General features: G+C 38.2%; 1 protein-coding gene across 7 annotated transcripts in view; it reads left to right on the top strand.

Moving 5' to 3' along the window:
* Nucleotides 1-15,279, top strand: part of PSD3 (pleckstrin and Sec7 domain containing 3) — a gene marked incomplete at both ends in the record, with an annotated part of 417,861 nt that overhangs the window by 290,907 nt on the left and 111,675 nt on the right. The window contains one exon of one of the 7 annotated variants that reach the window (XM_084231039.1): nucleotides 4,009-4,167. The exons of the other annotated variants lie outside the window; for them this stretch is intronic. Within the exon in view, the coding sequence (XP_084087165.1) occupies nucleotides 4,009-4,167 (159 nt within the window). Of the gene's footprint in view, nucleotides 1-4,008; nucleotides 4,168-15,279 lie in introns of those variants that run through there. 7 annotated transcript variants of the gene reach the window in all.

Below are 15,279 nucleotides of genomic sequence, written 5' to 3'. Positions count from 1 at the left end.
TTAAAGATTTATTTTTCATTTATACAATAGCTGGGGTACAGGGTCAGAGGGAGGGTGAGAGAATTCACCAGAGACAAAGCGGGGAGCAGAACAGGCAGATGGACCAAAAGTACTGCTGAGGGGAGCAGCAGGCGAGACAGGAGAGGTCTGCCATTCCATGTGGGTATCTCCCTGGCTAGCCGGGAGTGGAACCCATGCTGCAGAGGCTGTGGGCAGCTTCACAGCACTGCGCTCAACCCGCTGCGCCATCAGGGAGACCCTCTCCTACAGTTTCAATTTGATATGGAAGTCACCTTTATTTTTTGAAAAAGCTTTTAAGGAAACTTCTTTTGGACTTTTGAACAGCTGCTGCTCTCCAGGGGGCCAGCCTTTGTTTTGCAGCTCTGTGACTGGCCAACATTGACACACAGGCAAGGACTCTCAGAGCAGGAGGGCCAGGACAGTGCCGTCAATATGTCTGCATGATTATATCATATGGAATCTAACATCACAACTGTGGGTGATGCAAAATAAATGTAGGAGGAAGAAAATAGGACTTGTTCAGAAAACAGTTGGAAAACCATATTGTTTACATAGTATGGGCATGTTCCCTGCATCCTTATTTATGGTAGCACAAAACTGTAAACTAAATGTCCCTTAAACTGAAAGAGCCTTTAACATATGACACATCTATATACTGGAATACCATGCAACTATTAGCAAGAGTGAGTAGCTTTATATGTGTTGACATAGGATGATCTTGATAACAGGAAAAAGGAAAAAACAGAAAAAATACATATCATGTTTTCATGTTTAGCTCATAAGAAAAAGGACTCACATACACTGTATGTGGATGGATCATTTCTGAAAGAATGTATAGGAAGCTGGGAATCGTGCTTGTTTCTGGGCAGAGAACTAGGAAATTGTTGTGGAAGGGAAACTTAGTTTTACTACATGTTCTTTTGTACCACTAGGAAAAAAATTCATTGTGTATTAAGTGTATTCATTTTTCAAAAGAAGTTTTCTGAATTTTCTAAGTTTAATGACAAAATATAGTAGAGAAAGGACACTTACTGTTTACCTAAGAAGGCCTGCTTTCAACCAGGCGCTGTTGTAGACTCTGTGGTGCCCTTGGTCAATGTAACATTTGTGCCAAACCCTGAAGAGTGAGAAGCCAACTATGTGGAGGATGGGGGTGGAGCAGCAGAGTTCCAGAAGCAGGACAGCAAATGGGAAGTAATTCAGGAAGTCTTCAGCCAGGAGGTGAACTTGTGTTCCCTGTACAGGTTGAATGGAAGCTACAGTTCAGTGTGTTAACCTGAAAAGAAAAAACAGGCCTCGACCAAGGCAACTCGGTGTTGGAAGCAGTAGACTTAACTTTATGGGGGCAGGATGAGGGCAGAACAACAAGGGCCCCTGAGTGCTGAGGTACTGCCAGCTCTTCTCTCCCTCTTGGGGACACATCCAGATGCATTATAGGTATCGGTTGTTACTTGGAAGATGCTAGAGGCCTTATAACCATTCTCCTCACTCTGTCCAGATGGAAGTTTGATCGGAACTAAGAACGTAACAAAGGAACAAAGTAAGATTTTTCTCTCCCTCACTTGCAAAAAGATTCATTCCAAGTGTAAAAAGGAAAGGTCAGTGTAAAGAGCTGTAGCTTATGGAAGACGGTCAGGTTTGTAGCCTGGGTACAAGTGAGGATCTGAGAGCTGCGCTGTCAGTGCCTTCTGACTGACCTGTCGCTTGTGAAATGGGGTTTGATTGTCACCTCCACCTCGCAAAATTGCCGATGGAGAATTGAAATGAGATAGCATATGTTACCTCTGTAAGGTAGATTGAGTGAAACAGATGAAAGTTGCTATTAGTAATGACATTACAGGAATAATAATGCCAGTTGGATAGTCTTTGGGTAAAGATAACATATTTGGGTAAAGATAACATATTTCTGCTAAACTTCCCAGAAATCAAGTTGTACATTAGATTCCACTTTTGTACTCTCTAGCACATGGTTTTCATTCTTTTTATGTAATCTTTTTGGTGGAGAAAAGGAAATTAAGTTCTTCAGGAGACATTCTTAACTCCTCATTAAGGTGACTGGCAAATATCCAAAAGATGTGTTTCTTTAAACCAATGTATTTATAACCACCCTGAGGCTGAGGCGGCCTCGCATGTCTTTCACACAGTACTTTCTGAATTTTTATCTTGGCTCTGCTGTGTTCATGGGTTCTACTTCAGGCTTGTGAAGTCCTCATGTTAAGGCTTACTTGTGCTAAGTGAAGGCATTTGCCTGTATAACCATCAGATGCTTCAGTTAGAATTATGCATATTCTAATCTCTCAATTTTATCATAATGTTACAATATACCACTTTTTATATCTTTAGAACATGCTTTGTGAAGTACAAAGTCATGACAAAATTTTTTTTAATTTAAGTGACAATTATTCAGTAACTTCAGATTACCTGGGAAGAGGAAACTTTAACATAAGTAATTAAAATGACATCATAGACTCTAAATTCAGTGCATTTGTAGAGGAGAGATCCCCAAGACCTTCCAAAATATATTTTCTATTATTATTTTAGAGAAAATTCTACAAAATTAATATCTTTTGTTTTCCTGAAAGCAGCGTTAAAGCATCAAGTGCTTCAAAGGTAGGATATGGAAAATGAAGATGTCTAGAGGAAGCCCCTGCTGTGGAGATGAAACCAAACCTAAAGTGCAAGCATCACCTTGTCTGAGCTTAGCGACTCAGGGCAAACAACCTGTGTACCTTAAGTAGTACAATAGAAAGCTGGTGCCTTGCAGTAGACTATAAAAAACTTGCATCCCTTAGTCATCAAAGAAAAGTTTAGAATGGAAGAGTAGAATAGGTTCTTCCCAGAATAGTATTTTGTCATCTTCCTAAAAAATTTTGTTGATTATGTGAACCCTAAAACCTCTTTTATCTGGAAAATAAGCTTATGTGCTGACCCTCTCTACCCCAGGGTGCTAAGGAGGCATATACACTCAAAACTTACATCATATAGCTGAAAGTAGAATAATCTAGTCTCCTAATAATCTCCAATTTGTAAATCTTACTCAAAAAGGTAGTATATGTTTTTGTGCACTCACAGAGCTTTTATAGCTCTTAGAAAAGCTATTTATTTCTTGAGTTAGCTTTATTGATTTCACTCTAAGCCATATTTAAAGTTAACATGTGCTAACTGACCTTTGTGTGCTTTTTTTTTTTTTTTAACTTTTCAATATAATAGGGAGATAACATCACATCTTTATTCTGGATTTCTCATGCAAACCGACACAATTCCTGTTTAAATATCTAGCAATTGTAGTCTAAGGCCATAAGGAATATTTAATTTTCCAAAAAGTAATACAATTGCATTTGCTGTTAAACAATATGTGACCTCCAACAGGAAATAGCGGAGAAATAAGTGCCTTTGTGGCTTCCATCCTTTTATTAGCCTGTAATTGATTGAGCCCTTGCTACCCATCTGTTTTTTTTTTTTTTCCCTTTTGGAGATTTTGCTCTGTTCCTACCACACATGGTGCTTAACAGATTACTTGAGACTTTTGTGGTATCTCTATTTTGTTGTTGACATTAATGAGCTTGCTGCACAATATAACAAGGGAAATAGTGTTGCTATTTGGAATGCTAATGAATTGCTTGCCTGGCCAATTGCCATTTGTTCCAGTGTGTGAATATGGTGTGTGTGTGCGTGCGTGTGTGTGTGTGTGTGTGTGTGTGTGTGTGTGTGTGTAAAAGAGAGACGAGTAGCAGGGGTGGGATTGCATTTTTTTTTTCCTCTTTGCAGCCAGTGACGTGAGCGGTGCCTGGAACAATCAGACTCGCTGCAAACAGGGTAGTTGAAGATGCTGGGGGAGGCAGCCTGGTGTGTCTTAAGCTAACGCAGATCTCTGAGCTCTGAGCTGCTCAGGCACAACCCCACAGAGTTCCTCCAGGATTAGAGCCTCGCAGCGGTTGGAAAGTGCCTTTTTATTTCTCCAAACCCCTTCCCCAGTCGACCTGCAAAATGATTGGCGTGAATAGTGTTCAGAGCACCAGCAAGGTGCGGGTGAGGACCTCAGGTTCCGTGAAATACTCCCGGGAGGATTCTATCCGGCGGCAGTCCCACAGGTCAAAGTCTATGAAAATTTCCAACTCCTCAGAGTTCTCTGCTAAGGAGACCAAGGTAAAGAAATCCCTGTTAAACCATATTGACAGTTGTATGTTAGAGTGCACCAAATGTGATAGCCTTTGCCAGTGCTAATGTGCAGGGACATACTGAGAAGTAGGGTGTATAAAATGGCTCTAAGATAATCAGGTGAGATCAGGTGAAAGGGATGGTACCTGAACTCCAGATGTAGAGATTGCTGGGGCGTGGGTCAGCTTTGTAAAGAGCCAGTTCATGGATGAAAAAGGTGGAAGCAGTGCTCAAAATGAGATGATTGTGGGAAACTGTTGGTTGGTACCTTAATCTTGTTTTTTAGTCTCAGAAAGGTTGCCTTGACAAATGAATTGTCAGTGCTGTGTATTTTTAGACCATCAGGAATATAAAGACATTGTGTATGATTTTATCATTCAGTTAGCTCCTCTTGCCTTCCCCCGCCCCCTGCTTTTCCCCCAGTATGTGGAACTGATGTGCAATAGTGACCTGGTCCTCTTAAACTACATCCTTGTCTTGTTCAGTCTTGAGCCCCAGGCATATGTGATGGGGAAGGCTTCTCCTTTCATGTTCCTTACATGTGTGCTGATGCCGTGCTGCCATTAATCACCTGTCTCTTTGCCACTGCCTGTAGGATAATATAATCTCTGTTCATGTGGAATGTGAAGGGAATGATTACGTAGTGAAATGGGCATTTACTACATGCAACATATTCTTGAGATTCTTCCCACCACCATCTGTGTGAGCAGGGTATTCAGAAACACTCCCACTCCACAGGTTTAAAAATGGAATAATAGAATCATAGGCTCTCAGAACTCTAGGGCTAGAGATGGAGATGATTATGATAGAGATTCAGAGGTTTGAGAATATACAGGAGATGGGTCTGGATGTCATCTCAATTTTCTCATGGGTTATTTACCCAGACTCACTGAGAGAGACCCTGAGCTCTCACCCTCCCATCCCATTCTATGACATTCATGTTGTTGAAAGACTCTGGTAATAGCAGGTCCTGCTCAAAATAGGGGATGGGGAAGGGAGGGCTCAGTCTGACCTTAAGAAACATGTTATGACACAGTGGGCTCTAAGCCCATTAATCTTTAGCAAATCCTGTAACTAGAATATCTTCAGATCTCCTTTCTCCTCAATTTCTTTTTTAAAAAGCTGTCGCTTTAGGGAGAGACATGTGTCTTCACAGCCCTGTTATGGTGACCTGAATGGGCATGAATTGGTTTCCACCAAAACTGTTGTGAAACCTCCTGTGGTATAATGCCTACTGTCTCCTACTGAGATATAGACCTGATGGCTCACTATATTGTTAAATAATTAATGTATGTGGGCATAAATGTGATTCTCAACATGACTCTAAAACTGACTTCTATTAGGAGTACTAAGAAGCCTCTTTAGATTTTGTTTTAATATGGATTAAACCCACAGTGTGCAGTCAAAGGCTTGGGGAAATTAACAGATCATCATCAATACCACTTATCCTGATGATAATTTAAGCACTGTGATATGAGTCTATTCAGACAGCATTATGGTGGTGTACTGTAGTGCTGGATAGCATAGATGTAGCATAGATACAAAATGAAAAGACTCTTCTCTTCTCTGTTTGTTATATAGTACATGGTCTCTTATTTGATATGCAAGAGAAAGCCAGGCATTTTTTTTTTAATATTACACGCATTGAAGAAGTGAAGAGAGAAAAGGCTCCTGGTAGAATTGTAGTTAGTAGGCTATCACATGGTACTTTGGAGATTATAGTCATTTTCTTTAATTATATCTTTTGAGACATAGGTGGTCTCTTAAGTCCTGGAGTGTATAGTCAAGAATGTATCTAAGCTCCCAGTATCTCACAGGAGATATTTTTATTTGATTATGTAGTCTTTAAAATTGAACACCAGAAGTAGCTAATGGAAAATCATTAGAACAGGAAATTAGATAGATTAAACTTATTCTTTTACTAGCCATTTTTGTTCACCAAATAAAGTAAACTGAATAATAATATATAAGCTTGTACCCTAAACATAATGAATTTAATTATATTCTAGGTGTGTATAGATGCATAGCAATCCATATTCCTATCTACAGTGTACACATTTTATTCCAAAGGTTAATAATCAGAATTCTCATTCATCTTGGTTATATCTAGTAGTGCTTTTTTAGCACTTAAAATCAAATCAGTGTTCCTACTAATCATGTAAATAACACTTTTTGATTGTCTGACTTCTTACAAAATTTAGTATCTCTACTTTAATGATTAGAAGAAATTCCTCCCCGCTTTCCCAGAAGGGTAACTTGTGATGTGGTCTTAGGCTATCATGTCATCTCTCTGGCTTTTTCTAGAATAGGTGAATTAATAGTGCCCCTTATCAGAGACTTGAAGTTATAAAATGTTCTGTATTCCTTCAAAACTTTCATTTCCCTTGTTTCTAACTTCTGTTTTGTTGGCTGTTGAAAACATGTAATGGCTTATTTAAGTCATGATTCATTTGTAATCCTCACTTCTCATTTGGTTTATTCACTTTTGTTCTTCATTTGAAGCAAGGGTTAAAGGACTTCTGGAAGAATTTGATATTCTTGCCTTTGATTTTAGCGAAATAACTTAAAAGCTTTCCTTGATCTAATCACTTTAAGTTAAGAGAATTGAATTTTCTAATCCTTGCGGTTCATATTGACATAGTCTGAATATTATTTAAACTACTGAAACATGCTCTCTATATTATTTTCCTTAAAAACCCATTCTCTGTGGCCTTTTTTCTTTTTTCGGTTATATTTTAAGTCCTATTCTTTAGATATCTGGATAGAGTGTGACTTTGTCCTTTTCCAGATAACATTGCTTACATCAAATTCTGAAGCAGATAAAATGGATACAGACATCAGTGTTTTGGGAGAATATTTATGGGTCTTGTGAAGAACTCATTTATTATTAAACTGTATTAGTTACGTCTATTTGTCAGTTAAGGGTCTGCTTTTGGAAGAGTAGTGCAGCTCCTGGCCATGAGGGGGCAGTGCAGACCTTCCTGCTGTCAGGCCCAGCTGGCTGCCTTGCCTTTGACAGAAGTGACATTTAGAATAAGTTTCTTAAAAAGCGAATATCCGGAATTTGGTGTGTGCAGTATAAGCAGATGCTGGTTAAGCTTCTATTCTGCCAAACATTTCCACATTTTTCCTCTGCATCTAATTATGCCTTTAATATTAATTATTTTGGTATTGCTAGTTTTTAACTTGAACAAGTCAACTATAGGTTTAAAAAATAAATCAAAAAGTTCACATTGATAATATCACTTTTTTACTTCTGAATTTCTTACTGCCAACTACACTATACTTACAGATATGGGGCAGTTAAGCCAGAAGCTTGTGTTTCTTTATGTTGTTATGGGTGACTGAAACATGCATAGTTGAGGGCCTTTTTTTTTTTTTTTTTTTTTTTTAAGGAACAGTATGAGACTAGATATGAAATCATGAGGTCTTTAGTAGGATTCAAGTGAACCATTTAAAGCTTTTATTCTAGTTTGTCAAAGAAATCAATTTCTCTGACAGTGAAATTTCAGGGTCATACCCCTGGTACTTTGGGTGGTACAAAATGAAAACACTGGCCCTTTGCTGCATCCAGTGTTCTAGGCTGGGTTTTGACACCAATTAGCAAAGTGTGCCTAGACTAGTCACTTTCCCTCCCTGAGACTCATCCATAACAAGCAAGAGTTGAGAAAACAAAATCTTTGTTCTAAGCAGTGTTAACTTTAGAAATTTTGCGTGGGTTGGTGGGGATTATTTCCTCTGTAAAAGAAACCTAAAGACTGAGCTACATTCAGGAAAGGTGAGTTTTATATGCACTTTGAATAAACCTCTTCCTGTACTAAGAGATGTTAACCATAAAAGCCTGGAAGGAAAATGGGAGGGCCTAATTCACTGCTTTGTAAAACATATTGCAACAATGTTGAAAGGCACCATCAACTCTATTCTTTTCAAGGCTTTGCTTGTTATTTCTTTAGCATTGTTAGGTAAATGTTAATCATTTCTCCCTCTGTGAATCAAATCTATACACAAAGGAACTGTGAAGAAATCATTATAATGCCCCTTTGCAACCTGAAATTTTCCATCAGAGGTTTGCTGATTGTTGTCATTTTTTTCTAGCTCCCTTTTTTATTTTAGACTAAGGTTAGAGCCTGGGAAGAAGACTGTAGGTCTAATGGGTCATTTTTATCTGCCTATTCAAAGATTTATATCTCATATAATATGGGGAAAATCCTTAGTCATAATTTGAAATATTTCTTGCAAATGTCTTTATGTATTTTTTATTCTTAAACTGAAGCAGAACAGCTTTTAACCTCGTAAATTCATCCTTTAGCTGCGTCCTTACAGAGGACAGTAGTTCTAGAATATTGTAGTGAGAATATCAAGAAAATAATCTCTGAACTAGTTATAGCCCTGGAATATGAGAGAATCAGAGTGGTGTCTTTCACATAGTGTATCTGGTAGTGCAAAAATAAAAGCAGTATTATCTCCAGAATTCTAGTTTTCTTCTATTGGTCTTACTGTCTTCCTACCCAAGTCACTTGCCTTCTCTAGGGACACATGGGAGAAATACCACAACCTTTGAGGTTCTTCTTGGGCAGGCCAAGGAAACAAATTAATATCAGGGAGATTAGTAGAAGGAAAAAAAAACTGAATTATACACATAAGGAGAATTTACATGACTATAAATTCTACAGTAAATGAAACAGACTCAGGATTTTTATTCCTGAGCTAATGAATGGGATAGGGGCCCAGGGCGACAAAGAGAAGAGGGAATCTCAGGGGAGGAGGAGAACATGACTCATATGACAAAACCAAATGCCCTGTCTAGATGTCTGTCCTGACATAAGTTTCTCTGATAAAAAGGTTATTTCTGGAGAGACTCTCAATTTTTTTAATAGTTGCATTTGAAGCTTGCATGACCTCAGACTAACACATTCTGATATTTCCATATGATCCTTACCCTACGAAGGTCTTAAGATGAGACTTGCCCCTTTTGGAAGGTAGTTCTATAGCCGCCACTATTTAAACCTCTTAAGACTTGAGTCAACCTGGTCTCAAATCAGAAGCTTTAACTATCTCTGGTTTCATTTTTTAATTATGAAGAATATCAAAGTGATAGTGGTTTTTGTTGTTGGGTCTGCTTTTTGAGTTTTCCAACCCCTAAATGCTTCAACTCCTTTCTGAATTTCTCAGATCCTGTCAGTACATTCATGTAAAATAACATCTTTTTTTTTTTTTCAAGATGTTCAAATGATTATTTAGGATATTGAGTAAAATATACTCCTGATAGGATGATACTTGTTAATCCTTGAATATAATTAAGAGCAGGTCCTCACCATCACATTCTTCACTCATTTTCACTTGATGAAAGTGCTAGTGGCTTTGTGCTTGGTTTCAGTCTCTAAAATGATTCCCAAGAAAGCTTATTGCTTTCTTGTTCTGGTACACTCATGCCTTGTATGAACACAGTCTTCCAGTGATGGTGCCCTAAAGCAGATAATCCAGAGTTTCCATGTTTATTATAGTTTTCATGCAGCATTGGAATAGTGTAAGGAAAATGCTGTCCTACTGTTCACTCCTGTCAAGTTAGTATAATGTCCTTGTCAGAATCCAGGGAAGAGAAAGAGATGACATGTTAAGGGGGAAAAAAAAATCTACACTTTTAAGATGGTATTTGGTGAAGATTAAGGAGGTTACAATTAGTCATAATAATCTGAAGTCAACCATCAGAAGTCCTGTGTGGGGATATTCGCAGCAACCAGACATCCATTGCCATCCAGGATGCAACTCTTCCTTTATTGCAACCTGTAGTTAGATCAGTTGCCTGGTTTAGAATTTGGGAATTATATTCAGTTTAGGAACTAACAAATTTGGGGGCATTTTAAAAATTTCCTTACCCATAGTGATTCAGAAACCATGAGTAGCTGAACGAAGTGGCTTGCTCAGTAATTTGCCAGGGGTGTTACACTTGTATCTTTGATTTGAATTAAAAATTTTTGAGCATTATCTTACCTTCAAGCAGATTTCATTATCTTTTTTAAAAAAAAAAATCTAGCCTACCATATTTTGATGACCAAATTTGTTTATGTCTGCAAATCGTCTGATTTCAGTGGAATTTTCTTTTTAAGTGGATTGCTTAGAATGCTTCAAGTCCAAAATTTTAAGAAAGTGCTAGTTGAGGCCTCCACTTTATAGCCTGACTCATTTCATGACATGATGCAGACTGCAGTTAAATATTAGAATGTGAGATGGTACACCCAGGGCCACTGGAGACATTAGTGCACTCTTATTGGCAGATTCAAATCTGGTGAGCCAAGTTTTTGTTTGATACCAGTAAATCAAATAAGATGATCGAGCTTTCTCCGATACAGTGATCTTCTTGCACTCAGGTACAATTTAGAGGAGGCAGCTTCAGCTCTACAGCTGAGAAATTCAGTCGGGCATATCAAGGTGTTTACAGCAAGCAATAGGACCAGCTAGAGCCCCAGAAGCTCATGCCAAGAGAATTAATTACTATTGAGCTTTTTATTACAGGCTTCTAAGACTTCCTAACATAAGTAAAAGTGGAAGGATTGAGGTCTAGTAAACTTACCAAACCACATAGACAGACAGACACAGGAAAGTGCTTTGACAGAAGAGACTCTACTATCATGTCAAGGGACTGATTAAGTTACTGTGGTGATTTTGTGACTGTTCTCTTTCTCAGAACACTCTTTAAAATAAAAAAATAAATAAATGAAAAACGGATAAAATAGAAAGACTCCAACATACAGTTGTTTTTGACTGGATAGTATTTTGAGGGGATTTTTGTATGTCTTGTCAACCCACTGTTACAATATGCTCTCTGAATTAATGATTAGTGTTATTTACATGCTACAAAAGCATGGTTCAGAGTTTTAAGGTGTTTCTATGTTTTAGCTCTACACCCATATAAACCCACTAAACTGAGAGTAAAGCTCATGGATCTTAAAGGACACAGGATGTCTTCAGGAGGTCAACAAAATTTGAAAGATGAAATGCATCCTTGTTAACTATTTTAACATCCTTGAGAAAGCTTGAGCCCAAGGGCATGCAGACATGGAAGCCAATGAAAGGACTGATTTCCCCCCAGATCACAGAAAAGGCCCAGGAATTGGAGGCATTTTTTTTTTTAACCTTTGAAGGCAGTGGGTCAGAACAGGAAGATCCCTTTAAAATTTATAAACTTAGTAACTGGACCCTTTAGATGCCCCCCCACTTTGGATAGCCAAGTAACTATCTCTCCCACCCCCACTATCTTTTGCAACTCCTCTCTGGGGAGATTGCCCCAGAGACTTTGCACCTAAAAAATCAAGCTCAGTTAAGCCCAATAGTAACATTTCTATTTATTTTTTATACATTATTATTATTTTATTTTTTTACATCATGTTCATTTTTAACAGTATTTGCTTCCCCCATCCTCTCAGGTGCAGTCCCATAGAGCTTCCCTCACCAATGCACCCATGCACCATCACCTCAGTCCCCCGTGAATAGTAACATTTCTACATTGAAAATATCAGGATTAAGTGAAAAGCACACACATTTCATAGTGGGTAGTAGCTTCCCTCTCATCTCACCATTTGTTTTTCCAAATTACTTGAAGAAGAGACAGCGTGGAGCCTCCCCGGTGGCGCAGCGGTTGAGTGCTAGGTTGCGAAGCTGCCCGCAGCCTCGGCAGCGCTGGTTTGATCCCTGGCCGATGGGCAAGGGTCCCACATGGTGTGCAGACCTCTCCTGCTGTGCCCGCTGCTCCCCTCAGCAGTGTATTTCATCCATCTGCCTGTTCTGCTCCCCGCTCTGGCTCTGGTGAATCCTCTCACCCTCCCACGCTTCTGACTCTACCCAGTGCTTGTATAAATAAATAAATCTTAAAAAAAAAAAAAAAAGAAAGGAAAAAAGAAGAGATGGCTTGGAGTCCAGCAAACAGGAAATCAAATAACAGAAAGGCAGAAGGAATCCCCAGTACGATGGTGCAGGGAAGCCCTAGGACAACAGCCATTCAAGAGCTGGAAACCAAATGGTTTAGATTAGAGTGGGAGAATAAAGGAGTACAGGAAGGAGGCTTCCAGTAGCGTCACTATGAGAATATGTGACCTGTTGGGCCATTTGGAAAGGACATTCCCAGTTTGTTGGAGAGTGTGCAAATGAATTAGAGATAGATAGAAAACAAAATAAAGACAACAAAGCAAGGTGATGATTAACTCTGGGGGGTAAATAGTTTATAAAAAGTAAATCTAGCATAGTGCACAAATGATTCAGGAGTGAATTAAATCTACATCAAAATTGTGATTGTGATGTAATTTTTATGGAAAGGATTTTGGATGGAGAGAGGAGAAAGAACAAGGGGGTGTGTGTGTGTGTGTGTGTGTGTGTGTGTGTGTAAGAGGAAGGGGGGGTACAGGGAGAGGAAAGGGATCACAGTTGAAAGCCAGTAGTTCATGTTGAAAATAGAAAAATCAAAAAGGAAATGAATGAGATTTCCTCTAGGCAACAAAAATTAGATAAATCAGGGATTGTTACATTCATTATATGCCTTTTAGTAATTTTTTTATTAGTAAATGATACTCATGTATTACCTTGATAAAATTTTAAAAATGAATAGCAAGGAAAATTGGAATTATACATATACATGTACATATGAAACGGGAATCATTTCCAGTGACTAGAATGGTTTGTATATCTTAATTAACATTATATTTAACAAATACTGAGGAACAATGTCTCCCATATGTTATGAGATTAGATTGTGTTTTGCCACTGGCTGCTATCAAAATTTTCAGTCTATAGTGAGTAAACATGTTAGTGAAAGACTGGTCCTTTCTTGGGTAACAGTCCTTTATACTGAGATTATCCTTGTTATCTTTATGAAATGATGTTGATAGTAGGTAGTGTTTTGTTTTATTTATTTCTACACTTGGCAAAATGAAAAACTGGCAGTTCTATGTAGATTCCCAAAATGTCTTTGGAAAATTTTTCTGTTTATGAAATCCAAAAGCTTAGTAGCCACTGGATTATTTAATTTGGCTATATTGATTGTTTTGGTTAAACTCTTCTATTTGGTTTGTCTTCATTGCTTTGTCTAATGCATGGAAATGACAGAGAACAAATGCCATGCCTGGTGTTCTCTCTAAATGTCAGAGTCCTCCAGGGATATTTTTTTTTTAACAAGCCATTTATAAAAAGAACTCTGCATGTTACTCAGCAAACAATTTTTCTAACTGTGTGCATTTAACTTTATCATCATGCCCATAGTCATTAAATATAATTGATTGTTTTTTTCAGTATTTAAAAATTACAGTATGTAGTTTTAAAAGCCACTTGGAATTTGTTTTCCTTATATTCTAAAATTATGAAGAATCCTTTATTAAATTACATGCCTTCCATTTCCCAACAAGTAAGGCTTACCAGCAAGAGAGTCTCTAACAACAGATTATGACAAGTATGATCCTGAATCTTCTTTCAAAAATATTGGTTATTGTTATATTTTACAAAAGCATGGCTAAGCTGTCTAAATCCAATCGAGTTTTTGATAAATAAATTACAGTGCCAGAGGATTAGGGTATAAGAATTAAAGATGACCCTGAACTTAATAAATTTCAGAATTCACAATGAATTTAAGAATCATGGTGTTAAAACAGGCCACAGAGCAATTAGGTATGCTGAGGGATACTTTGGAAGTTAGCTTGAACGTACATGGAAGGAGGTGGTGACCCCCTGAGACCTTAATTACATAAATTCTCCAAACTGTTAAGTTCTAAGGATTGCCACATTTAATCACATCTATATAATGTTTGTTGTTTTGGCTTTTAGGGAACTTTTTTTTGAGGTGACATTGTTTTACAACACTATATGATTTAGGGATATAATTCACACCTCTTCAGAAGAATGTTGCCACCATACCCACCACCAAGGGGCCCATAGTCGTCTACTACAATCCATTGGACCCCTCACCTCCTTTGCTCCCCACTCCCATTTCCCCTTGTAGTAGCCTCAGTTCTGCAATCATATTCCAGGGCTTGTTTTGTTTTAGTTTTGCCTGTTCTTTTGTTTTGTTTCTTTATTTTCCACATGTAAGTGAAATCATCCAGTATTCATCTTTCACAAAAGCAAAAATAAACAAACAGGACTACAGCAAACGAAATAGCTTCATATGCAAAAGAAACTACCATTTAAACAAAAAGACACCCTACTGAGTGGGAGAAATGTTTGTACCTCATACATCCAACAAGGGGCCAATATCCAAGATCTTAAAATTGCTTTACAACTCAACAAAAGGACCTAATCAAAAAGCAGACGCAGGCTTTTAGAGGGCAGATTGGGTTGAAGAAAGGTGAGGGTCCTTTCAGATTATATGTTGCAGTCTTTCCATCTGTACCTCAGTGTGAATACCTCTTCAACCTGGGGTCTATGTCCTCTTCCCAGGAGAGTTTTTAACATAGTTGTAACAAAATCATTTGGGGAGGGACACAGAAGAACTGGTAAAGCAGTGAATAGGAATGTGCATGCTGAAGTCGGGGAGTCCTGTGTTTGATTTCCTTCTTTGCCAACTAATTAGCTCTGCCATTGGGACAGACTTACTGGATTTAACAAATAAAAATACAACATACTCAGTTAAATTTGAATTTTAGGTAAATCATAAATAAGTTTTGGTACTTGGAAGCAAGCTTGTGCTAAACATTTTACTCATTGTTTACCTGACTGAAAATCATATTTAACTGGGCATCCTGCATTTGATCTGGCAACCTACATACCATGCAGCTGCTAACCACCTACCCAATCCCAATTTTTAAGGTCAGTGGAAGTCATCCATGTTTATAGGCTGTAGAAGGTTCACTTAAATCATACCTGTAAGTGCTCAGCTCAGAGCCTGGCACAAAGCAGCGCTCAATGAATGGCAACTGAGGTGTTCCTCCCTTTGTCTGACATTCAGCTATCAAGAGTGTGGGATGCCAAGCTGGAGTTCTGTGTCAGACTTTAAGATCCTCCAGAGAATAGTCTGAATGATCAGAGACTATGTACTACTGTCCTTCCAAAGTTTCGGGGGAGACTGATATAGCAGAAGCTAACTCCTATATCCACAAGTGCTGGCAGGAAGTAAAAGCT

Source organism: Talpa europaea (assembly GCF_964194135.1).
Source record: "Talpa europaea genome assembly, chromosome: 4".
Lineage (NCBI taxonomy): Eukaryota > Metazoa > Chordata > Mammalia > Eulipotyphla > Talpidae > Talpa > Talpa europaea.
This window is presented reverse-complemented; position numbering and strand designations above follow the sequence as displayed.